General features: G+C 39.9%; 1 protein-coding gene across 1 annotated transcript in view; it reads left to right on the top strand.

Moving 5' to 3' along the window:
* The window catches only part of Acoxl (acyl-CoA oxidase like), a 315344-nt gene that overhangs the window by 21282 nt on the left and 266232 nt on the right, over window positions 1-27830 (top strand). Inside the window, 1 exon segment of the mRNA XM_033761482.1 lies at window positions 2594-2726. Within this exon segment, the coding sequence (XP_033617373.1) occupies window positions 2594-2726 (133 nt within the window).

Genomic DNA, 27830 nt, shown 5'->3' with positions numbered 1-27830 from the left:
AAAAAAAAAAAAAAAAAAAAAAAAAAAGTATGTTTGAAGTTAGCCTAAGAAAGCCCCTTGGACCCTTTCAGTAGCCACTAATATCCACAAGAGCAGGTCGGAGATATTAGTGGTTTGGCCAGTGCTGTGTTACAGGCTGAACCAATGCTGAGTGTTCATTCAATGCCCTAGATTAGAAAGTCAGATTTAAAGAGAGGGAAAAAATGGGACAGAGAGCTACATTGTTTGTAGAAGACTTCAGGATATTTAAGGTCTTTTGTTAACAAGATCTTTTAACAAAATTTGATTTTAACATCATTTCATTGGCATTTTACCTGCCCCCTGCCATGTATATATAGATCAACAATGGCAACTAGGGGTTTTGAAGTTTGAGGAAGGAGACCCACTTTTGGAGTTTTGGTTCATCACTTGATAGAAAGTGAGCTAGTAAATACAATCCCTATCAAGATCCCAGCTGCCTTCTTTTTCTTTCTCTTTTTTACAGAAATAATAAACTGATTATAAAATCCATATGAAAGTATATGAAATCCATAATAGCCAAAACAGCCTTGATAAAGAAGAACAAAGTATAAGAACTCATGATTGAAAACACTACAAAGCTATAGTACAAGATTGTGTGGTGTTATTTATGTGTAAAATAGATATATAAACAATGGAATAAAGGGCATAGAAATAAATCCTCACACTGATGGTCAAGTAATATTCATCTAGGGTTCCAAAACAACTTAATGAGGGAAGAATAGTATTTTCAACATATGATACTGGATACTCAAGGGAAACTGGGTGGATATTCAAGGGCTGGGGATGCAGCTCAGTGGTAGAGTACTTGCCTAGCATGTGTGAGGCCCTGGGTTCCATCTCTAAAGCCATGAAGTTGGACCCATACTTCACACCCTATACAAGAATTAACTCAAAGTGATTTCAACCTAAATGTCTGAGTTAAAACTACACAACTCTTTGAGGACAGGTTTAACTTTTTTTTGACCTTGATTTAAATGTTGATTTATTGATGTGACTCCAAAAGCATAACCAAAGAAACAAAGACAGTAGGTAAATTGAACTTCATCAAAATTAAAAAATATTTTATGAATCAAAGTACGCTATGAAGAAAGTAGAAAACAATCTAAAGAGTGGGAAAATATTTGTAAATCAAATGCATCATAAGGATATAGTGTCTAGAGTAGAAAAAGAACTATTACAGCTGAACAATAGAAACAAAAATAGCCCACTTAAAAAGTGAACAGAAATCTGAATAGATATTTCTCCAAAGAAGATCCTCTAATTACTAGTAAACATATGAAAAATGTTCAAGATCTTTATTATTAGGAACATACCAAAAAATCATAAGGAAAAAACATTCAGTACCTACTAAGACAGCTACAGTAAAAGAGACACTTCCAAATGTTGGTGAGGATGTAGAGAAATTAGAACCATCACATATTACTGGTGGTGTTATAAAATGTCACAGATTTGAAAAACAGCTTAACACTTCCTCAAAAGTTTAAAGTTATCAAATAACACAATGGTTCTACTCCTAGGTATCTATAAGAACATTGCCCACAAAATAATTGAAAATATATGTCTACACAAAAGCTTGTGTGCAAATTTTCACATATAATTATTTATAATATACAAAAAGTAAAACAACTCACATTTTTATTAACTGTCAATTGATGAATGGATAAACAAAATCTGGTATATTCATACAATTAAATATTAAGCCATAAACAGAAATAAAATATTGACACATGCTATAGCATAGATGAACTTTGAAATCACTATGGTAACTGAAAGTTTCCAGACATAATGATGGTGTATTATATGATTCCACTTAGGAGAAATGTTGAGAATAGTCAAATACATGGAGAAAGAAAGTAAGCTAAGGGCTACGAATGACTGGAAAGTGAGGATGATGGGCACTGACTACAAATGATTCTTTGGGAGGTGAAGAAGGTTTTTTGATTTAACTATAGTGGCTATACAAGTTGGTGTGAATGTACTAAAAGCCACTGTACCGAATACTTTAGGAATGAACTCTATGACATGTGAATTATGTTTCACTTAAAATGTGGGACAGTGTGTGGTTAGCACAGTGAGGCTCTGACACTGGTGTCATGATGCTGGTCTTTACATCTCAGGGGCCACAGCTGAGCAGCAGATCAATGGTGGCAGAAAATCTGCTCTTACTTCTCATGAGTCCAGTCTTTCTCGGCATTTCCTGGGGAGGAACTCATAAATGGTAATTCATATCATGTGATCTGGCTTCTTTGTAGCATATATCAGCACCTCATTCTTGTTATGGTTGAACAATACCTCGTTGTGTGAATATACCTCATTTTGCTTATCCATTCAGCAGTTGATTGATGTTTGGGTTGTTTCCACTTGGGGAAATATTATGAATAATTATGCCATAAGTCAAGTCTTTCTTGGGGGAAGGCACTTTCTATGTTTACTTTGCTCTTTGTCTCATAGGAATGTGGAAATCTGTGCACTTCCCTGTGTGACCACTTGAGTTCCTTTCTAGTGGAGCCATGTCTTTATTTTTTGTTAAACCCCACCTTTTTTCCAATTTGGCTTGTTTTCCTTTCCCCAGATTTGGATCCATGGCTCCAGATGGACAGTACCATTCACCAATTAAGGACAAGAGTGCGAGGCTCAATGCGATAATGGTAGCACTGACCCCTTCAAGATTAGCAGTGACTTTCCAAGCCATTGGTGCCATGAAGGTAGCTGACTCTGATTCATTTGACCTTCACACTGTTTATTCTCTGTGCATTCTGGAAATGGGTAAAATGTCAGAAGCTGAGCTTGAGCCATAGTTGGTGTAAAGTGCTTACATGCCAGGGAGAGCGGTTGACCATAACACAGAACATTTCTGCATCCTTCCTAAGATAGTATTCCATCCCTCTGCACCCCAGATGTGTGCTCTTATCACGGTAGGTAGAGCTTGGGCATTGTGGCAGTAGAGCCACACAAGATGACCCAGGGAGACTGTGTTGTTCAGGATAAACACATCTTCTGGGAAGCAGCTAAGAGTTAACCCACGGGTAAAGATTGGCAAGTTTTGATGATTGTTGTGTGGCTGTCGGAGTGTGATATGCACCATCCATGAGGCCAGACTCCCCAGACTCCCCTCCCCCAGTACTTCCTTGTATTGGTTTAGACAGAGAGCCAGGAGAGAAAAGCTCTGGGAGGCTCTTTTTCTCCTTTCCATAGCTCCACACTGTTTTGTTTTCTGTGCCCTCTAATCCCTTTGCATGACAGCAAAGCCTGCTGTAAGCTCTCTTGAGCTTGGTGCAGCTGGAAGAGAGATATAGATTCCTCAGGAATATACATTTGTAGCTTGACTCCAGCTTTTCCATCAAGGAGAAATAAATTTCATTCACCTGACTCTAGGCCTCATATCAGCCCACAAAAGTAACATGAAACTCTTTAATCATTTCTGCTGGGTCTGCCATAATTCATAGGCAGCCTGCACTGATCCCAGCTCCACCAATGGTACCCTTCCCACAAATGGGTGCAGGTATAATAGTATAAGTACACTGGCTAAGAACAGAACCTATGACCTTATGCCTTTTCTGTCCCCATTGTCATGGCTGTTTTGTGGTAGATTTTGTAATGAGATGAGGCAGGCCCTCGGTTCTAAAGTCCCCTATCAAATGGCTCAGCTGGTCCCAGAAGGGAACTATCTGATGACTAAGCTTCCAGGAGAGCCTTGTGATGAAGCACCCAAGTATGGAAGAAAACTGGTTCTTCAAGTCTGTGATCTAAGCTGTTTCAGCCATTGTCTGGACCCCAGGAAGAGGAAAAAGCAGAGAAGAAGCCATAGGAGCCCAGAGAAGATGGGATGAAAATCCAACTCAGGGTTATCAGAATAGTATCTACATATTATCTTCTACTCCCCCTAGTCACAATGGTCTTCAAACAGTTTAACTATGTGTCTCTCTGATGGAAATATTGGGCCCACAACAGACATTTAGTGGCAGCAAAGGCCTCTGGGAACCCTGCACCTTTGACAGCTGTGGAGCAGGTGATGGGGCATGATGACACCCACACAGCCAGCAGCTCTGTTGGTTCACTGAGGTCTTGTGGAACAGTGGGAGTCAAGATATGGAGCTGGTACCTTCCAGAAGAGACTTGGCTTTAAATATCACCAGATGTGGTGCAGTGTGGGGTTGGCTGAGTCTCATAAGGCCCCATTCTCCATTCTACTGAGCATGATCAGGAGGCCAGCACCTGCTGATGGCAAGGGTCTTAGGGTCCATACTGGGATCAATTCCTTGTTGAGTGTCTTACAGGAATATTTTATTCCTGGCAGCAGAGGGCATCATGATGATGGTGGGCTCTGAGGTCAGAGAACCCTGGGCTTCAGTCTTGCCCCAGATGTGACCCATAGTGGAGTCATAGACAAATCTGTAGTCCCATATAAACCTCAGTTTCCTCATCTGTAAAGTGCGTCCTATGATGATGGAGAGCCATAGGTGAAGACATACTGTATGTGTACTGCTGGCATGGCACAGGTGCTCCAGAGCTCAGAAGCACTAGTGATGCAATGGTTATTACAGTTACTGCTGCTCATCCTGGGAAAACAGGAGTTGGCTGTAAGAAAGGAATAAATGAGCTTTCCCATGAAACACATGTCTGTAACCCTGACCTCTAGGTAAGGCAAGTGGAAATGTTGGCAGAGATACCTAGAATCCCTTGGACTCCTAGGTATCTAACACCACAATAACCCAAAAAGGGCAACCTGCTCTGCCCATCTGGACCTCTCCAGCCAATGGTATTGCCTTTGTGTTAGTTAGCTTTCTGTTACTGTAACAAAATACCTGATATAATCAATTTAGAAAGAGAAAATGTTTATTCTAACTCCTGGTTTCAGAGGTCATGGATTCATAAGTTTTAGCCTGTGGTCACTTGGCCATTGCTTTTGGGTCTGCGGCAAGATAGTGTTCTTCATGGCCACAGTAGGTGTCATAGGAGACAGGAAGGAGCTAGAGTCCCAATACCCAAGAGCAAAGCCCCTAGTGACCTGACCTCCCTCTACTAAGCCCTGCCTCGAAGAGGTTCTGCCACCTCCCTATAGGACCACAGGGTGGGAAACACATAGGCTTCTGGTGACATTCAACATCCAAACTATGGCACCTTGGCAAGGTGCACAGAGCTTCAGCACTGCCATGTCATCCTGCCGCGCAGCAGCTCTGGTGGCTGTGACCTCCTCAGGAGTCTCTCTGGCAAGGATGATCTCAGCAGTCTTCTTGGCAGCCTCCCCTCTCCTATAGCTCAAACACATGTCATATATTTCCCCGACTGAAACCCAAGATGGTCCTGCTCCTTCTGCTCTGGCTGATGAGTGGAAAAATGGATCCTTCTCTTTTATGTGCATTCTTGATATATTAGAAAACTGTCACTGCAGCTTGCCACAGTAACATTCACTCAAGGCCAAGCATCTCCATTCTTTTAAACTTTGCCCAGATGTCTCATTTTTCATGATAATCTCTCATTTCCATGACATTCCCCAGTATTTTCAGATTTTCTCTCAAAGTCTTTCTGTAATAGCCATCCTCTCATTTGTGTCCAAAATGCCATGCCAATTTAAATGATTAGCAAGAACACAAGGAAAGGGAAAAAAGATGTTTAGTGCGATGGGAGGGATCTGGAGAGAATGCTGCAGTCTATGTGGGAGGCTGGGAAGTTTTCCCAGGGAGGAAGGAAGCTGGGGATGTCACTGTGAGTTTGGAGAGTCAAAGGAGAGCGAGTGAAAGTTGTGAGGAGGTGTGGCCCATCCTCTTGGGTTGATCCCACGTGGAGGTAAATATTTCAGCACAAGACAGGCTGGTCCCCCTTCATAAAGGAATTTCTCTAAGGGTAACAAGATCTTAAGAGCTGGGTCCTATCCCCAGAATTTCTGGCCTGGCAGTTTTAGGCTAAGGCCAGAGAGTCTGAATTTTTAGCAAGTTCCCAGGTGCTGCTGAAATTGTAGGTGGGGGGTCTGCACTTTAAGAATCTTAGCATCAGACAGATGAGTATGTTTGTGCATTACCTCTGTGGCCTTCCGGTGTTCACAGGCTCAAGTTCTTGTCCTGTCTCTAAGGCCCTACAGAGTCCCTTCCCATCCTCTTCTGCCTGCTGGCTTCAATTTGGCAGTGCCCCCGTGTCACTGTTTTCTCACTGTGGTGGGGGGGCTTGCACGTGCTGCTGTGCTGCCTATGATGCCCACTCCAAGCTCTGTGTATGAATAATTTTCATCTACATTTCAGAGCTCCCACAACTGTCCCTTCTTCAGAAAGGCCACAGCCCACAAGCAGTATTTTTGTCATCTGTTCCCAGAGCACTGCAACCCCTTGCAGCATTTATTTTGATCATAACCAAGTAATAGTTATAACAAACACATGTGAGTTAGGACTTCAACATGAGTTTTGGAGTGGGGCAAGTCACAGTTCAGCCTGTAACACCTGGCTATATCCAATGTGGCTATCTGAAGATTGCATGTTTAAAGAAATAATTAAGATTACATGAGATCTAGGCTTAACGTCCTAATTTCATAAGCTTGATGTCCATGTAAGAAGAAGAGACACCAAAGATCCCATCTGTGCACACACACAGTGGAGGGGCAATGCAAGGACAAAGCAAGAGGTGGCCATCTGTAAGGCAGGAGATGCCTTACCAGAAGCCAATCCTGCTGACAACTCGATCTTGACTTCTAGCCTCTGGAACCATGACAAAATAAAATTCTGTTGTTTAACCACTTGCTGTGTATCACGAGGTCATAAATGCCAAAGGCCACAAAAGGCCTTGGGTTAGGAAGGACCTCTGAACAGGGCATCAACCAAGACTGCAGCTGGAGGGAGCTGGCTCTTCTTCCTCACTGCAACTCAGTGCCCAGTACTGAGCAAGACAGATGTGCCCAGTATAAAGCTGTCACTGAGTTGAGTGGAACTGACATGCATGGAAACAGCTGCAATGTTGTACTTCTCCACATGCCATGGTGAAGCCTTTCACAGCATGGACCCTGGAACAAGCCACTCTGGCTTTGCATCCTGCCTCTGAATTTATGAACTTCAAAAGTCACTCCTAAAAAACAAAGCCATTTTAAGGTCCCCGGGAGCCAGTACATTATAGCAGATCCACACTGGTCCTGTTGGTATTACAGGGAAGGTGGAAGCTTGCTTAATTAAGCTCAGTTTTGCTAATGATTAAAATTACACCTGGGTGGGGGATTTAGCTCAGTGGTTCCACTGCCTGTCTCATAAGCACAAGATCCTGAGTTTGATCCCTGGTACAAAAACAAAAACCAAAAAACAAAACCCCTAGGTCTGTGAGGATTACAAAAAGGGCTTCTTCCACATGCTTGGCTTTGGCAGTGGCCTCTGGAGAGCACAGGAGAGTTCTGAGGCTGAGTTTAGATGCTGGGAAGCAGCTTTGGCAGAGCCAGGACACCTGTGGGGTGAGCACAGACTGTGGGGCCCAGGCCACCCGGCCATCCTCCTGAGGTCCAGTGAAGGATAAATGGTCTCTGGAGAAGAGCAGAGAGACTAAATGACCATCTCCAGGTCATAGAAAGTTGTGGTGTGTAGGATAGTGGCAACTTCTGCAGTCTCCTAGAGCAAAGGGACAAATGTGGTTTTGGGTAAGATGCTCAGAGCTTGGCATCCGCACACAGCCTCTGCAATGAGTGTTAAATGTGAAGAGAAGGTCTGAGGAAGGCATAGAGTATACTTTTTCAAAATGGTCTTTGTCCCTTATGCTGGGAGTTTGGAATGGGATATTGTGTCCTGGAATGACCTTGCCAAGACTAGATGGAAAGAGCTATTTCATAGAGGATTAGAAAAATGAAGATGAGGAAATTGGGGCATCTCCTGAATTAGAGGTGGCTGCTCACAGGCCATTGAAGACCCTTCAGAGACCAGCTCAGTGATGGGGTGATCATTATGTTTGTGCTGTGTTAGGGACCACATGTTCTTGCTGTTGTCTGGTCTAGATTGGGAATTCCCCTTCACTTGGCTTCTGACTAGCTTTGGAGGTACTCCCGATGTCAATGTTCTCACACCACGTCTGGCTCCTGGCCATCTGGCTGTAGGTGTCTCAGCCACTATTTGGGTCCTGGGATGGTCAGCTGACATCAGAATGTGACATTCTACCTGATGGCCATGAACCAGACACTTTGTGTTTTTTAAAAATATTTTTATTGGTACATTTTTAGATATGCAATACAGTTACATTCATCATTGGGATCTTGTACCTTTACATTACATATCTTGGTTCTTATTTTTTCCCCATTCCCATAACTTCCCTTTCCCCTCCACTCTTTCTTATTTACAAAGACTTTGTTTCCATTTTTTCCTTTTCTCTCATTTTTCTTTTCCCTTTTTTACCTTTCCCTTACCCGTCACATTAGCATAATAACTTTAGACCTTTTCTTCCTATTACAAAATATCAATTATATATTTTGACCCTTATTTACACTTTTAGTTTATCACACCAGAGAAACTTTGGTATTTACACATGTGACTTATTAATTTCACTTAAGAGTATGTCCTCAATGTTCAACCATAAATGTCTCTATAAATGTCTCTAGTTTCTCATTCTTTATGGCTGAACAGTACTCCGTTAAAAAAAAAAAATCTTCTTTATCCAGTCTCCAGTTGATGGGCAATTTTGTCTCCTTCATTAGAATGATTCCTAGATATGTCATTTTTTTGATGCTATTGTGAAAGGGATTGTTTCCCTAATTTCTCTCTCAATGAGTCTGTTATATGCATACAAAATGTCTATTGATTTTTGAGTGGTTACCTCGTATCCAGCTATACTACTGAATCTGTCAATTAAGTCTAGAAGTCTTTTGGTGGAGTGTTTTGGGTCTTGTGAGTATCATGTCATCAGCAAATAATGACAGTTTCACTTCTTCCTTTCCTATCTTTATTGCTTTTATTTCTTTCTCTTATCTAATTGTTGTGGCTAATGTTTCCCAAACTACATTGAACAGGAGTGCTGACAGTGGACATCCTTGTCTTGTTCCTAATTTTAGCGTGAAGGTTTTCAGTTTTGACCATTTAGTATGATGTTGGCTGTTGGCTTTTCATAGATAGTCTTTATCAATTTCAGATAAAGACCATCTATTTCAATTTTCTTTAGTGTTTTTATCATGAATCGGTGTTGAATTTTGTTGAATGCTTTTTCTGCATCTATTGAGATGATCATACAGTTTTTGTCTTTGACTCTGTTAATATAGTCGATTACATTTATTGATTTACATACGTTGAACCATTCTTGCATCCCTGGGAGAAATCCAACTTGGTCAGGGTGTATGATCTTCTTGATGACCCTCTGTATTTTGTTTGCCAGTATCTTATTGAGAATTTTTGCATCTATGCTCATTAGGGAGATTGGCCTGGAATCAAAGTAACATTTGCTTCCAGGAATGAATTTGGAAGTATTGTTTCCCTTTCAATTTCATTGAAAAGTTTAAAGAGTAATTGGCATTAGTTCTTCTCTAAATGTCTTGTAGAATTCAGCAGTGAAGCAATCAGGACCTTGGCTTTTCTTTGTTGGTAAAATTTTTTTTTGATTGGTAAAATTTTAATTACATTTTCAATTTCACTGAATGTAATTGAGGTGTTTAGAATTTTTGTATCTTCTTTCAACTTTGGTAATTTATTTGTATCTAGAAATCTGTCCATTTCTTCTGTGCTTTTCATTTTATTAGAGTACAGGTTCTCGAAGTAGGTATTGATGATCCTCTGGATTTCTGGTGGATCTGCTGTGACTTCACCTTTTTCATTTCTAATTGCAAGAATTTGATCCTTTTCTTTTCTTTTTTTGATAAGGTTGGCTAAGGGTTTTATCAATTTTATTTATTCTTCCAAGAAACCAACTCTTTGATTCATTGATAATTTGTATAATTTCCTGTCTCCATTGCATTGATTTCTGCTCTAATCTTTATAATTTCCTCCCTTGTATGAGTTTTGGGGTTTGTCTTGCTCTTCTCTTTCTAGAAGCTTAAGATTCAGCATTAGGTTGTTTATTTGAGCTCTTTCTGTTTTCCTAGTGCGGGCATTCATTGCTATGAATTTCCCTCATAGAACTTGCTTACATTGTGTCCCATAGATTCCTGTGTGTTATATTGACATTATCATTTAATTGTAGAAACTGTCTAATTTCCTCTGTGACCATTGGTTATTCAGGAGAGTGTTATTTAATTTCCATGTGTTTGTAAAGTTCTTGAGGTTTTTTTTGCTATTGATCTCCATTTTAATGGCACTGTGGTCTGATAACATGCAGGGGATAACTTCATTTCCTTTGCATTTACTTAAACATGTTCTATGAGCTAGTATGTGGTCTATTTTGGAAAATGAACCATGTGCAACTGACAAGAATGTATATTCTGATTTTGTGGGGTGGAACACTCTGTAGTTATCTGTTAAATTCATTTGTTCAAAAGCTTGGTTCAGTTCTAGTGTATTGTTGTTGATTTTTTGTCTAGATGACCTCTCTATTTGTGACAGTGGGGTATTGAGGTCCCCCATTATAATTGCATTAGTGTTTATTTGGTTTTTTGTTTTTTTTTTTTTTTTTTTGTAACCAGGGATTGAACTCGGGTCTTTACACTTGCAAGGCAGGCCACCAAACCACTGAGCTAAATCCCCGGCCCTTATTTGGTTTTTTAATGTCCCTTAATATTTGTTTTGTATAGTTGCGGGCATTAGTATTTGGTGCATATATATTTATGATTGTCATCTCTTCCTCTTGGATTATTCCCTTTACAAGGATGTAGTGACCTTCTTTGTCTCTCTTAATTAGTTTTGGTTTGAAATTTACTTTATCTGCAAATAAGATAGCTACTCCTGCTTTATTTCTGGGTTCCTGTTGCATGGAGAACTGTTTTCCATCCTTTTACTCTCAGTCTATGAGTTTCTTTTTGAACTAGGTGCATTTCTTATATACAGCATATTGTTGGATTTTGCTTCTTAATCCATTCTGCCAGTCAGTTTCTTTTGATTGGTGAATTGAGGCCATTGACATTCATGGTTATAACTGATATATATTGACTTATCATCATCGTGTTATTATCCTGTTATTGGCTCTTTTAATTTTTTTCCCCCTCTTCCTTTAATTTCTTGACTTGCCTGCTGGATTTGCTCTGTTGGGCCTTATGGAGTTTTGATCTTCATTATCTTTTTCTAGGATATTATTTAGAATTGTTTGGTATTCACAAAGTATCTTAGGTGTTCTTTGGCATGGATGTATTTTATTTCCTCCTCAATTTGGAAAGATAGTTTTACAGGATATATCAGTCTAGGTTGGAGGTTGTTTTCTTTTAGGGCTGAAACACCTCACTCCAGGCTCTCCTTGACTTGAGGGTTTGGGTTGAAAAGTGTGCTGTGATTCTTTTTTTTTTTTTTTGGTACTGGGGATCAAACTCGGGTCCTTGCACTTTTGAGGCAGGTGGCAGAGCCACTGAGCTAAATCCCTGGCCCCAGTGTGTTGTGATTCTGATGGGCTTTCCTTTGCATGTGATTTGTTTCTTTTCTCTAACTACTTGTAGTATTTTGTTCTTCTGTTGTGTTTCTGGGATGTTGATTACTATATATCTAGGTATAGATTTTTTTTATCATGGCTAGTTGGAGTCCTATATGCCTCACTTATCTGTACGTCAAATTCTTCTGCTCTGTTTGGGAAGTTTTCTGTCATTAATTCTGTGAACTTTTTTTATGTCATTTGTACTTTCTCCTGCTACTTCATGGACCCCTATCAGTCTTATATTACTCTTCTTTGTATCATCTAGGAGCTGCTGGATTGATTTCTTATGTTGCCTTACTGTTTTTAAGAGAGCTCTCTTTTCATGATCATTGATCTCCATCCTATCTTCTATATCTGATATCCTGTCTTCAGATTGGCTCAGTCTGTTATGTAAACTTTCAATAGAATTTTTAATCTCCTGGATATCTGTTTGAATCTGTTTCATGGATTCCATTTCTTTTCTATGCTGGGCATTCATGGCATCTATTATGGTCCTTCACTCATGTATTTTTAAAAATCTGTTTCTGATCTAGAGTCTGTAATCATGTCACTCATTCTGTTCACCATCTCTTTAGTTATCTGGGATATTATTTCTGTTTTGAATTTTTCTAGAGTCTCGTTCATCTTTTTTGTTATTTCTCTGCTATCAGTTCAGGGTGTCCAAGTGGTTGATTATCAGACTTTCCCACTTCATTTCCCCCAGAATTTGCCTTTGGTAAGCTAGAAGTTTGTGTTTGTTGTTGAGCCTTATTTGAATGTCTTCCTATTTCTATTTTTGTTGTTGGTACTGTCCTTTGTTAATACTGGGTTAATACTTTGATCTTCCTGTTACAGCTTGTCTTTAGGTTTTGAGTTTCTAATGACTCTGAGGCAATCTCTTTTTCATTATACCAGGAATGACAACTAATTAGATCAATCACAACATCTTAGCCCAAATGATACAATGAGGAACACAAAAGCATCAAGCACAGTTTAGAAAATGACAATTTGTGGTAGTTATTAACCTATCATTTTTAACTTTCTGAGTTAAATGAATATTGAGGCTAGAGCTCAGAGCAATGGCCTTTATGACCCCCCTGTGCTTCTGTGGTGTGAATCCAGGTACCAGCACAGCCAGGAAGCCAGAGGTCCGTGGGGTGGGGTGGGGGAGGGGCTTGGCGGCTGTAGTGGGGGCTGCAGGCTCTGCCTCTTACTGGTCTGCTGCTGTGGTCAGGCGGCTCAGAACATTACATTCCTACATCTTGAATTCAGGTAGAAAGTTCAGATTTTGTAGAGGTTTCAGTCCATAATCAGCTGGCTCCAAGGCAAGTCAGCATGGCAGAGGAGGCTGACAGAGCAGGCAGGAGGCAGCAGAAGACAAGCAGCAGCAACAGAACCAGCAACAGAAACAGCAGTGGCTTCTTTCTGTCCCTTTTGAACCAGACACTTTGACAATTCCCCCCTCAAATTAATAATCACAATCTTTGTGGATACTGTTACAAAACTCTCAAGTTTTTGTCTGTTTTCTTCTTTCTAGGTTATTTACCATTCTGTTCATGTCTTCTTGTCACTAAATTGATCTCATTTTTATTATTACCAAAGCATATTTAGTGGAGGCAGGGATTGTATCGTTTTTGTGAGTCTCAGTTCAAGCCCCAGTAGAGAATTAAATCCCATGAAGTCTTTATATTCCCATCCATTTATATTCCCATGAAGAATCCATCCATCCATCCATCCATCCATCCATCCATCCATCCATCCTTCCATCCTTCCATTCTTCCGTTCTTTTATCGATCTACCTATATAACCACCTACCTTTCGACTTATACCCATCTGTGTGTTTGAGGAAAGGAAGCTCATGCTGGTCATCTTGTTCTGCTCAAGCTGGTGTTGTTTTTTCTTCAGAGTCCTCAGAAACAGACAGCCATGAGATGTAGAGGATCAGAACCGGCTCAGTTACTGGGGAACAGCATGATGAAAGCCTTAGCCCAAAGGGGTGATGTGTAATATACGTAACATTTCCGGTTCCCCATTGTAGAAACTTCCCAGAATTGACCACCAGAGGGCGACAAATACCAGTGGCATATTGTGCTTCCTTTGACATTTGCCTATTTTCTATACATGTCAAATGTGCCTGGGATTTTGCTATAGTCATCAGTTTACTTAGCTTCTTATCACCTATAAGTGTCAACTTTTATATTAAAAAAGTGGTTAATGTAAGAACTGTGATTCATTAGCTGAGTAATTCCCGCTCAAATCAAGACTGTAAATAAGACATAGAGTTACTTTAATGGCATAAATTGATATATAAATGTCTTTAAAAATAAAATATGAAAATGGTTAAGTACTTTATAGTGTTTCTAAGGCAGTTGTTTTCACTTTTTACAACTGAAATGTGGATAGTTGTCTTTTAAAAGATACATCTACTGCCATTTCTCCCCCAAACTAAGGAGCTAGAGATAGGGACAACTAGAAATAAGTAGCATTTGACATCTGTATTTGACAATGATGCTTGAAATAATTTCTATTTTTAATTTATTTCATTTTCACACACATATATTGAATGCCTTCATCTGAGCACAGTGAGCTGTGCTAAGCCTGCCAGAGAAGATCTGGAGAAGGTGTGTGCCCTCCCGAAACAGAGTGTGAACCCCAGCACTGTGAAGCCTCCAAGATTATACTGGTGGGAGGGGAGAGTGGTGGTGGGTACTGAGAATAACACTTTGTAGAGGGAGGGTGTGGAATTTTCTGTTGGAAAGACCTCAGGAATCAGAGTTCAACATGTATCCTTGTTTTCCCTAGTGCTGGGATGGAACCCAGGGCTTCAAACATACAGAATACATGCTCTACCACTGGGCTTTTCCCCAGCCCCAGTGTGTGTCCTCTATAGAAACATTTCTAAGTGAGGTATATGGGTCTCTGGCAGAGCAACCTAGAGTTACTATCCTGTCCTTCCCCACTGGCTAGTGCATCCAGGTCATATTCACAGATGGACAATCGAGGTACACACAGCAGAGTTGTGCTGAAGGAGAGGAAAGTCATTGAGCATCTCTCCCCATCTAATGTGACTTGAGATTGTTAGATGCTGTGTCTGTGGCCACATTTCAAGGTGTAGAGGTCCTTTCAACTGAGTCCTCAGAGGCTGAACAGGTCTTTGGAACCTTGGACTGTGGCTGTGGCTCAGGTGAAGGAGGTTGTGACAAGGCCACAAGTATGGGCTGCTTCTGAAGGTTCACCTGGGTCCTCCTTGAAAGTAGCATTCACACCTTTAATCCTAGTGCCATCCAGCCTAGCATTACACCATGAATCACTCTATAACTCTAGATACAGCCACTTTTGAAAAAGCTCCATCTAAGACTGCATGAGGCTTTAGGGGGACCTAACAAGGTCCAATGTCCAAACACCCTTACAATTGGAATAACAGTATTCATACCAGTTGGGTCAAATAGAATCACTTCTGACATTCTACAAATAGCTGAAAATCATGTCATGTTTTCCTAATACTTATTTTTCTGCAAAGTTTTTTATTTCTCCTAGACTTTCCACTTTTCTTTTTTCTTGTTGGGAGAAAAAAACAAAACAAAACATTCCCTCACCACCATTGCAATAGCTTCCAGCTCTGGTTCATGCGAAATCCATGATTCTCCTTGAATGTCTAGTGGTGGCAACTGATTTCATATTTGGATTTTGATCAGATGTTTCTAAGATCCATGTACAGTAATCATCATCTAGGTATTTTTCTTTTTACAGCCCTGTGAAATGGGTCCTTTTATGACTCCTATTTTTCAAATGGGAGACCTGAGGTATAGAAAGATGTATTGTCAGTCTGCCCACAAGGCTTTTATTCCCACCATCCAGCTCTTACTGAGCACCAGAGCAGCTTCAGTGGTCCTCAAGTGAGAGGAAGTTGGTGCCTGTGTGAGCTCTACTTGCTGCTGCTCCTGGACCACTTTGGCACACAGTTGTGTTTGCTTTAATTAACTGAAGAGAACCAAAGATTAAAACGTTTTTTTCTTCACATTTAAAAAAGTAGAGATTCCACCCAAATTGGGATTTGGCAGATGTTAAATGGCTAGAGGCTGGGCCAGAATCCAGGCTTCCTTTTCCATGGAGACCTGGCACCTTGTTTATGCTTTAGTGGCACTGTCAGCTTTGCCTGATGGCTGCATGTCACAATGGTACTGGGCATCCTTGTGCTGGGAGCAGGAGGAGGAAGGAAGGTGGGCTGGTCTAACCCTCTCATCCATGTCCTTTAATGGGAAAAATCCATTTATGATAAATATTTATGGAGTGAGTCCAGTGGACTTTTTAGCTCAATCCAGTGGAATGATTTTGAATATATCTGCCTGCTATAGTGAAATTTAGTAAGCCCAAAAAGTTCACATTTCCTTACATAAATTTTAAATAGTGAACTAGGCCATTTAAATTTTTCCCCACAAAGCCCTTGTAGGTGCTAAGAAAAGAAGCAAAATGATGGTTAGTGGAATATCTGTATGTTCTAAATTCTTTGATTTATTAACTTTAGACATTTCTACATCTCTGCTGTGAGAGATGAGTTCAGCTCATTTACACAGCACCCCACCCTTATTTCCCTTTTCACATTTTTTCCCCTTCACAACTTTTGACTTTTACATTATTATTTTTGACTCTCCCAAGGATTTCTAGGTTACCTATAAATATCCAGAAATCTCTATTTCCTACCATAACAACTCTATTTCTTGACTCCTTTCCATCCATTCCCCTCTTCTTTCTGCTTAACCATTCATTTGTATACTGTCAAGGATGAGGCATTTAAAATTTTTATTTCTTCTGTAACCAACATCTAGCTTCTGGATTTTGGAGGTTGTACTTTTTGGCTTGATTACCTCTCATTTTTCCTCTCATATCTACTTATAGGAATTACTTTATTTTCTGAAAAATTTCATAATTAGTTTTATTTGCAAAATTATTTTTAACCTTTAATAACTTTCATCTGTTCCTTTTCTGTGGTAGTATGTTATAGTTCTCTAGATGAAATTACTCTGTAATTTCTGCAAATATCAACTGGAGATTGTGTTTTAGAGTTTTATTCCCTGAATTATATTTTTTTCCTCTAGGGTTGGTTGGAGTTGGTTAAGGGAATGGGGAGAGGGCTGGGGAGCTGAGAAACTAGAAACCATCAATTATTTATAATCAGTGTGACATAGGTGCTGTTATGGAGTTAGAAGTAGAACATCAGAAAAGGCCACTAAGTTTAGCTTAAGCCAATCAGAGAAGAGGCAAAGACCTTGCATTGAGTTTTGAAGGATGAGAAAGAGTTGGTTGACAGAGTAGGAGAAGGACATTCCAAGTAGATGGGAATGCACCAAGACAATGAGGAATGAGCCAGTGTAGTCCCACTGTAGAAGAGTGGAGGGCTCGACTTGGCCTGGGTTTGTATGGCCTGCTGAGGAAAATGCGGTCAGGATATGCTGGCTCAGCAGACAGGTGAGCCAGGGCAGTGACAGACAGGTGCCTGTGAGCTGTGGAACCTGTGGAGGAAGGCTCACATACAGGAGGAGGACCAGGTATGCAGGTTTGACTGACTGCTTTGACAGTTGGCCGGAGGATGGAGGGGATGAAGCGTTGGTAACTGGGACTATTATATTGGTCTAAGCAGAATAGTCATTTTGGAAAGGGTGGGAAAAGAATACAATATGTGCACAGGGGCCAGAATGGAGAGAGCCCTGGAGCCAATCTAATGTGAAGAATCAAGCACGACAGCAGGTCTGACCTTGGTGACCATGTGGCTTGTACTTGTCTAGGGAGATAAGGAGGGGGATACCTTCTCCACACTCATCATTTGAAATACAGTATTTCCTTACATTTACCACTTGTTTTGGCCTTTCTCCTCTTTACTTGCTTTACCACACAGCTGTGAAATGACTCATCTCATTGAGGCATTTGAGAGTCAGGTTTGGGCTTTTGTGGAACCACTCTGGCCTTCTCCCTCTTTCTTCTTCCTCGGGGAGCAGGTACGGAGGGTTGGCCCCAGGGAAGGCCCCCTTTATGAGGATGTTTCCACCTAACACCACCAGGACAGTGTGGACAAGTGTGTCTAAGGCTGGACTCAGGGAAGGTTTATTTGATGGAGAATAAATCAGTCCATATTGTAGTGCTGTGGGATTGGGACTTTTGGTGGCATTAAATTAAATTAATTACTTTATGTATTTAAGTTGCTGGGTAAAGGTACAAGATCCCAAGGATGAATATAACTGTCCTGTATACTTAAAAAGTACCAATAAACTCAATAAGATAAAAATAAATAATAAAATATAAAGTTGCTGGGGCTGGGAATCAAACCCAGAGCACTGTTCATGCTAGGGAAACACCCAAGCACTGAGCTACACTACACCTCCAGATCTTAGTGGTATTTTAAATGTATCAAGAGCCCTTACATCTGATTCTTTAAAAGCATAAAAACAAATATTTCCTATTTGTTATGTAGATATCCAGACCTTTGTGTTATTCCTTAGAGACCTGTGCACCCCAGGGTATTTTCAGTCTGGGCAGGTGTGTACATGGGCAAAGACTGTTTTGATTTTATTTCCTGCAGAGCATGCTTGCTCTTTGGCTACCCTTGCAGAGTGCTCATGGGTGAGCCTCCTGGGTCTGATGACATTGTCAGTGTGACTAGAGTGCTATTTTGGGCAGATGACGCACAGGTCCAGGGACAGTCTCTGTTCTCTAAAGACAGCTGTGTAATAGGATTAAAGCTTCAGAGAGTAGCCCTGGCCCCAAATTTCCATGAAGCAGGGCTAAGGGGAATTCTATCTGAATGAGAGAAATTGATCCCAAACTTCAGCAGCACAGATTCTGTTGCAGTTGCTCAAGCAGGACACCTCTCTTCACCTCTAGTCTCTATAGGGTGGCCCCTCTGCCCATGATTCTGCCTAACTTTTCCTCTCTTATTCCCTGTTCTGTCTCAGTATGGATGCTGTGTTCCTAACACCCCGCCCCCGCCCCCCACATTTGTGGTTGCCAGTGCCACACAGAGCTCTCCTAGTATCATGCTTAGTCCACCCTGGTATTGGTTGTCTACTTACTTTTCCAGGAACTATCCAAGGGCAGGGAATTCACACCATGCCAGGCACACAGGAAGCCCTCAGGAAGTATCTGTGGACTTAGGTCAGCCCTGTAGCCAGCCCATCACAAGCATCTTTGCTCTAATGAAATCAAGGAGGAAATGAGGGAGCTTCAGTAATCTGCAATGGGTCAGGCTCTCTCAGGCTCTCATCTAGGGCCCCCTGCAGCTCTCACACCATCCTTGTTTTACAGATGGTAGATGGAGGCTCCAAGATGCAAAGCAGCTTGGCCAGGCATGTACTTCATGTGGGACGCTGTGTCATCTTACCAAGTGCAGTGCTTGAATGACAGGAGGGTCCCCACGGAACTCTTATTGTTAACGACCCCTTGCTTGAGGCTGCTCTGGAGGAGGATTGATGGGTATGTTGGGGCCTCATTTTGAATTTCCAGAAACCCTCATGCTTCTTACTCTGGTTACTGTGCTTCCTCTGGCCTTTGGGCTGACCTAGGGCATGTGATAGTCCAAGGACTCCATCCCAACTATCTCTAAAGTTGTGGAGGTAGCTGGAGACTTGAACTTGACTTTGGTTTCCAGGAATATCTCAGGTCAGACAGTCAGGGCGATGGATATTAGCTCTGGGTCATGTTTTCTTTATTAACTTTCATCTGGTGATCATGTTGGAGAGAGTATAGTTTTAAAAATATTTGCATATCTCATTTCTTTGTTTAATTAGCGTTGTGAGAATATTGTCCCAGTTTTCATGCTTGAATAAATATCTGTCATGCTGTAAGGCACTCAGGGGCTGGCTTGCTGCTACACCCCCGCTTCCTCATGTTTTCCATCTTGGCCAAGCTTTGCTTCAATCTACCCTCCTGACTTTTCTTTAAAAAGAACTGATCTTGTCAGCCAAATGAGATTTCTGCTCCCAACATGACTCCTCATTTTAGAGGATACTTTTGTCAGAGCTGCAGCATGATTCTGAATATCAAATCATTGGAGGTACTCAGTACATTAAGTATACTATCCCCTTGTGTTCCATTTTATTTTATTTTATTTTTATTTTCTCATTGAGTTTATTGGTACAATTTAAGTATACAGTACAGTTATATTCATCATTGGGATCTTGTACCTTTACATGACAGGTCTTGGTTCTCATTTTTTCCCCTTGTCCCTGCCCTTCCTTCACCCCCCCTTCCTTTACAAAAACTTTATTTCCATTTTTAAATTTTCTCATATTTTTTTCTTTTCCCCTACCCTTCCCACTTCTCCTACACCTTTAGCCCTTTTCTTCCTATTTCACATTGTCAATTATACCATTAGGAGATTATGTACCATTATAGTTTTTCACACCAGAGAAACTATTCGGTGTTTATACATATGTGACTTATTTATTTCACTTAGGAGTATATTCTCAATATGTATCCATTTTCCTATGAATGACTCTAATTTCTAATTCTTTATGGCTGAGTAGTATTCCATTTTATAGAAAATCCACATCTTCTTTACCCAGTCTCCAACTGATGGGCAAATGGATTGTTTCCAAGTTTTTTGTGCTTCATTTTAAAATTAAGTAAAATTAAAAAAAAGAAGGGAAGGAATTCACCCAAGGTATGGCTTTTCCTCAGACATGACCTCACCTTTACATATGACCCCATAGATCCTCTGTTTATTCATCATAGGTGGACTAAAGGTGTCCCAGGCATGTGCCCCAGTGTCTCTTCTGTAAATGAAATGTTGTCCTCATCTCCTGAGGATTTGATGGGGTTATATGGGCTCTTATATTTGGCAAGATGTTGGTTATTTCTCACATCACCTGGGTTTGAACCCAGAGCTGTTTGGGGTCATAACCTGTGACTATATCTTCAACTAAGGGGGGAGGCTTACTGGAATAGGGTTATTAGTTCTGGTGAGGCTCAGAAATATTTAGAAGAAAGCGTGACCTGAACATGTCAGAATCAAGAGGGAAAAAGGAAAACAGAAAGGGTGAGATAAATGCTACCAGAGAGAGGGAATTTGACTGAAGGGAAGGTCACAGGGAGACATAGAACGTGAGATTAATGATAGGTGGAAGGTTGAGCCTAAAACCAAAGCAGATGTTTCTTCCTGAGAGACAGGACAGTAAGAAACCTGAAGAAAGGGGGAACTATGGAGGAATTTTCAAGCAGGGTCAAGAATGTTGAGGGTGTGGCAGCCAATGGCTTCTGTTCTCTACTGGAACACAGAAGTACAGACAAGATATGAGGAAGGAAAGCTGTGGCAGCTGTAGAAAGCTAGAAAGAAGAGGCTTGGTCCAGCTTTAGTCAGCTTTCCATTGCTGTGATAAAATACCTTAGAAAATCGACTTAGGAAAGGTTTATTTTGACTCATGCTTTCAGAGACTTCAATCCATGGCAATTTGGCTGCACTGCTGTTGGGGCCTGTGATGAGTCAGAACATCATGGTGAGAAGTGCATAGTGGGACAGTGGTGCTCACCTCATGACCTCCAGGAAGCAGAGAGGGGTAGGTAGGGGCTGGGACCCAGATATACCCTCCAAATGCATGCCCCAAATGCCTAACTTCCTTCCACTGGGTCTCACCTCCTGAAAGGTCCACCACCCCCAACAGTACAATAGCGTGGAGACCCAGCCTTTAACATGTAGTTTTTGGGGGATGTGTAAAATCCAAACCATAACAAGGCTCAATCTTCACAATTTTTCAAGGTAGTAGAGTAGGAAAGAGAGAAACAAGAAGAACGAGGGTGTGGAGACCATCAATGATGCTTTCATTTAACTTGCATTTATGACAGTGCCAGGTGATTTGAAGATATGGTTTGTACCTGGGAACAAAGGTAAGAGTACAGGATGGTTGTGTTGGCCCAAATTTGGGTTGCAGAAAGAACATGGGATAGCAGTGAGATAACAGCTACTGGGAATGTGTGAATTAGGGGAGCCCAGAGACTAAGAGCAGGAGGGAGTAGAAGGATGCGAAAGCTCTCTCCTTCCACAACTATGGGTATGATTAAGAAGTTCCAATGAATGATATTGATAGTTTACCTATGGATCTCACTGTGCAGCAAATATGAACATCTGTATAAAAAACTTTATGCAAGAATGGCTGTCATATCTCATAACCTGGATTTTTTTCTAAACTGCAACTTCAAGGGCAATTCACAGAAGCTGGACTTGCAACATCTATGGCCTCATAGCCGAGTGGCAAGGGAGGTCATGCCTTTCCTCAGCTCCACATCATTCTGTCCTGACTGTTGAGAGAGTATAAGTGAAAGACATACAGCAATGAGATCTCTTTTGAGGAGCCATTCAAGATATTTTCCCTTCTCTTTCTTGCCCATCTGTGATAATTTCTAGTCATTAATGTAGTGAAAAGAGTTAAGAAAATCTCCATGACTTGAGGATGGAGCCTTCCAACAGGCTTGCCTGGTCTCCATTGAGGTGCTAGACCCCCATATGCAGCAGAATCCTAGCACAGCTCCACCTGGGTCTCTCTGTGGGGTGTAGCTCAGACTCTGATGCCTTTGAGGAAAGTGTGTGTCATTTTCAGAGATCTCTGGGCCTGGGCGTGTGCCCTGTCCATCTCATTACTGCCACTGATGGAATATGGCTAAAGTAATACTTGTCAAGTTTCATCTGAATTACTCCTCTCGCCCACTCCCCTTTGTATGAGAAGCCCACACTTAAATGTGGGGAGTTTCACTTTATGTCCTTGAGGGTGGAGTATCTACATAAATTATTTGAAACTCTTTTGCATGGGAAATTTATTCCTTCACCTCCATTTATTTATTCAATCACTTCTTTATATCAGTATGTACTTACTGGCGTTTAATTTGTTCTTTGACTTTGATCTAATACTGCATATATTTTGTTGCATAAATTGTTTCAGCTTTGGCTATTAGGAACTCTTTCACTCAGCTCTTGTTTCCCTTTGACACAGTTCTATCACTATGAACGTGCGTGCATGTTTGGTGTGCCTGCAGTGGCTTTAGACCCTTTCTTATTTTCTGGGACTACAAGGTGCATGAAGCTCATCTTGTCTCTTCCCTGCCCCAGTTCTAGAATCGATCATTTTGCCAAGGAGCCTTGGTTTCTCTTTTTAAAGAACTCATTGAGAAACAAGGATTTGGTTGCCGGCTGTTTTCTTTGCTACTGGAACGTTGCTGCTTCTAAGGTTTTCTCAGTTGATAGAGCAAGGAAATGCATGTGTGTATACTAGCCTGTGTAGATACACATATGTATATTTTTATTAATTTGTGTATTTATCAAGCTAATCATGAATTCACATAATGCCCAAACTCTGATTTATTGCCACATAGATCATTCTAGCCTTCTCATAACCTGTTTCTGTAACCTGTTTTCTGTAACCTGTTTCAACCGTGAGGACCCTGGCTCCAGCCATCAGTCCTCCATTTACTTGATTGTCCAACTGCAGTGCACATGTTGCTGGCTACAGCACTGTGAACTCATTCCATAGGGAATGACTCCGATCATCTCCAGTAGAGTGCTTAGTTATGGTTCCCTTTGCTTTTTATCTGACAGTCTATTTGCAGCTCCAAAGTTGTTTACTTCAGCACCTTTATCTCCCACACCTCTCAGTGAGGTTGCTTCAGGCGTTTCTAATGCAATTAGGTTCTTTTGTCACTATAGATTCCACTTTGGGATCCCTCAGATTTAAAATATTTTTTAAAAATTGTGTAAATAAATTTTCACTCATTTTGCTGTAAAGTTCTCTGATTTTTTAAAAAATCAATTTTTTGGGTACATTTAAGATATACAACATAATGACATTCATCATTGGAAATGCATCTTTACATAATCCATCTTGGTTACTTTTTACCCATTCTCCTGCCCTCCCTTCAACCACTCGACCCTTCTCTATTTACAAATACTTTGTTTCCATTTTTTCTTATTCTCATGTTAATTCCATTCCCTTCTTTCCTTCCCCTCCCCCTCCCACTTCCCCTTGCCCTTTCCACCTTTTCTTCCTATTTCACATTATCTGTTACACCTTTTAGTTCTTATTTACACTTTCAGTTTCTCACACTAGAGAAACTATTTAGTATTTACCCATATGTATCCTATTTATTTCACTTAAGAGTATTGCCTTGATGTGCATCCATTTAGCTATAAATGTCTCTAGTTTCTTGTTCTTTATGGCTGAGTAGTACTCCATTTTATGAAAAAAACAACAACACGTTCTCTTTATCCAGTCTCCTGTTGATGGGCAATTGGGTTGCTTCCAAGGTTTAGCTACCACAAATTGTGCTACTATCAACGTGGGTGTACATATATCACTGTGGTATGATTCTTTTAAATCTTTGGGGAGGATACCCAGCAGAGGAATAGTTGGGTCACGTGGGACTTCCAATCCTAGCTCTTTGAGGTATCTCCATACTGATTTCCACAGTGGTTGCAATAGTCTACGCTCCCACTAGCAGTGAAGCAAGGTTCCTCTTTCCCTACAGCCCCACCAGCATTTGCTATTGGTTGGTTTTGTGATAGCAGCCATTCTTTCTGGGGTGAGGTGGAATTGCAGTGTTGTTTTCATTTACATCTCTCAAATGACCAATGATGTTGAACATCTTTTCATATGTTTATTTGCTATTTCTACTTCTTTGTCTGAGAAATATCTATTCATTTCAGATGCCCATTTTTGGATTGGGTCTTTAAATTTGGGAGGTCTGATTTTTTTGAGTTCTTTACATAGTCTAGATAGTAAACTGAGAAACAGCTGGTAAAATTTTTTTCCCACATTATGGGTTGTCTCTTCACACTGTTGGTGGTTTCTCTTGCTGTGCAGAAGCTTTTTAATAAGAAGACATCCCACTTGTTGATTGTTTGTGTTAGTTCACTGGCAACTGAGGCTTTGTTCATAAAATCTTTTCCTATGCCAATGTCTTCAAGAGTTTTACCTAATGTATCTTCCAGCTGATTTAGTGTTTCTGCTCTAATATTTAGATCTTTAATCCATTTTGATTTTAGTTTAATGTATCGTGAGAGATATAGGTCTAGTTTTAATCTTAGGCAAGTTGACACCCAGTTTTTCCAGCACCATTTATTAAAGAGGCTATTTTTTTGTTCAGTGAGGGTGTTTGGCTCCTTTGTCAAAGGTGAGGTGGCTGAGTCTGTCTGGAGTTGTTTCTGCATTTTCTAATCTGTTCCACTGATCCTCAGGTCTGTTTCTTTGCCAGTACTATGTTGTTTTTATCACAGTACCTTTGTAGTATAGTTTCAAGTTGGGGATTGTGCTACCTCCTACCTTATCTTTCTTGCCTAGAATTGCTTTTGCTATTCTAGGTCTCTTCTTGTTCCAAATGAATTTTTGGATTGTTTTCTCAAGGTCTGAAGTATACTGCTGGGATTTCAATTGAGACTGCATTGAATCTATATAGCAGTTTTGGAAGTATGGCCATTTTCACTATGCTGATTCTTTCTACCCAGGAGCAAGGGATGTTTTCCCATTTTCTGATATCCTCTTCAGTCTCTTTTTTCATAGTGCTGTAGTTTTAAGAGTAGAGGTCTTTGATTTTGTTTGTTGGGTTGATTCCTTGGTATTTCAATTTTTTGAATGCTATTGTGAAAGGAATTGATTGCCCCATTTCTCTCTCAGTGAATCTGTTTTTCATGTACAGGAAAGCTATTGATTTTTGTGTGTTGACCTTGTATCCAGTTACTTTACTGAATTTGATTATTAAGTTTAGAAGACTTTTTGTGGAGTTCTTCGGGTCTTCTATATAGAGTATCATGTCATCTGCAAATAATGACAATTTGACTTCTTCATTTCCTATCTTTATTCCTTTTATTTCTTTCTTTTGTCTAATTGCTGTGACTGATGTTTCCAAGACTATATTGAATAGGAGTGGTGATAGTCTTTTTCCTGATTTTACTGTGAAAGATTTCAGTTTGTGACCATGTAGTATGATATTGGCTGTTGGTTTTTCATAGATGGTTTTTATCAGATTGAGGTAGAGAGCATTTATCCCATTTTTTGAAAGGTTTTTATCATGAATGAGTGTCAGATTTTATCAAATGCTTTTTCTGCATTGTTCTGTGGGTTTTGACAGACTGTGTCTCATGCATTTGTCGATTGTAGTAGCATACAAAATAGGTTCACCAGCTCCAGATAATAAATACCCAGTTCCTCACCTATTCAGTTCTCCTTCCCACACTTTTGTCAACTGTTGATATATTTGCCACCTCTATCTGCTTGCTTCTTGTAAAATGCCTGTAAATACAATCATGTAGCAAGTAGACTTTTCAGGCTAACTTCTTTCACTTTACAATTTGCATTTAAGATTTATCCCTGTATTTTTATAGCTTGATAGCACGTTCTTCTTCTTCCTCTTCCTCCTCCTCTTCCTCTTCTTTTTACTGAGTACTATTCTAATGTGATATACTACAGTTTGTTTATCCATTCATTCATTGAGGAACATCTTGGTTGCTTCCTGGTTTTGGTGATGATGAATAAAGTTGTCATAGCATTGTGTGCAGATTTTTCTGTGGACATAATTTTTGAGATCACTTTGGTAATATACATAGGAGCACTATTGATGGGTTTTATGGCAGAATGGTGTAATTTGGTAAGAAACTGCTAAACTTTCTTTCAAAGTATCTCTACCATTTTGTACATCAACAATTAATAAGAGAGTTCTTGTTCATATTCTGGCTTTTCACGGATCTAGCAAGTGTACAGTAGTATCTTATTTTAATTTGCATTTCATTGATGACACATAATGTTGAACAGCTTCTCATATATTTATTTGCCCTCTGTATATTTTCTTTGGCGCTATCTGCTCAGTTTTTTTTTTTTCTATTTTAAAATTGAGTTGTCTGTGTTTTTATTATTGAGCTCTAAAAGTTCTTTGTACATTTTGGTTACTAGTCCTTTAGCAGGTAGATGCTTTGCAAAGATTTTCTACCAATCTGTGGCTTTTTGTTCTCTTAACAGTGTCTTTCACAGGGCAAATGTTTAAAACTTTAATAAAAATTAATATATCTATTTTTTCCTGCATGGATTGTGTTTTTTTGGTACTTACCTAAAAACTCATTTCAAACCTAAGGTCATGCAGATTTTTCCCCTGTGCTTTCTAGTAATTTTTTATTTTTCATTTTATATTTAGGTCTGTGATCTGTTTAGTTTTGTCTAAAATGTAAGGTCTAGGTCTAGTGTGTGTGTGTGTGTGTGTGTGTGTGTGTGTGGGTGTGTGCACCACTTATCAAAAAGGCTATTCTGCAATGGTTTGGTTGTTTTTGTACCTCTGCCAAAACTCTAGCTGTATTTGTGTGGGGCTATTTCTGGGTTCTCTGTTCTATGTCTATGACCTGAGTACCTACTCTGTCTCTAATATATTGTGTTGATGGAATAATTTTGAGATAAGATAGTGTGAGTCCTTTAGTTTTGCTGTTCTTCAATACTGCTTTGGCTATCCTAGACCTGTTGCCTTTCCTTATAGCTTTTAGAACCGGTTATTATATCCATAAAATAACTTGATTTTTTTGGGATCCCAAAATAGATATCTTAACAACATTCTTGTAATATGAGCTACTCAGGAGGTGGAGGTGGGAAGATTCTGAGTTTAAGCCTAGCTACAGAGCTACGGAATGAGACCCTCTCTCAAAAGACAAAAAAAAAAAAAAAAAAAAAAAAAAAAAAAAAAAACTAATCAAGCAAAAAGATTTTTTAACAACATTTAATCTTCTAATACAGACTATTTATCTTCTTTGATGTTCATTTTTAACATCTTTTTTTTCCTTTTTATTGAGTTTATTGGTACAATCTAGGTATACAATACAGTTACATTCATCCTTGGGATTCTGTACCTTTACATAATAGGGCTTGATTCTCATTTTTTCCCCTTGTCCGTGCCCTTCCTTCACCCCCTTCTCCCCTCCCCATTTACAACCACTTTATTTCCATTTTTTCAGTTTCTCATATTTTTTTCCTCTCCCTTATTACCTTTCCCCCACCCTTTCCACTTTCCCTACACCTTTAGCCCTTTACTTCCTATTTCACATTATTATCTCATTAGGATCCTGTGTACTATTATAGTTTTTCACACCAAAGAAACTATTCGGTATTTCAGTTAAAGAAATCTCTGTATGAACATTAAAAATAGGGAATCCTAAAATAAAACTAAAAAGGAAAGTAAAAGAGAAAAGGCAATGATGTAACATTAAAATAATCCTTAATTCTGGAGATGAAAATGGTCCCTGAACATATTTAAATTGCTTCTTGCTCTTATAGTCTTATCTTATTCTTTTTTCATTATTTAGAGAATATTTTATTAGTTTCTGTAAT

Source organism: Fukomys damarensis, unplaced genomic scaffold (assembly GCF_012274545.1).
Source record: "Fukomys damarensis isolate Sample0158 unplaced genomic scaffold, DMR_v1.0_HiC HiC_scaffold_9, whole genome shotgun sequence".
Classification (NCBI taxonomy): Eukaryota; Metazoa; Chordata; class Mammalia; order Rodentia; family Bathyergidae; genus Fukomys; species Fukomys damarensis.
This window is presented reverse-complemented; position numbering and strand designations above follow the sequence as displayed.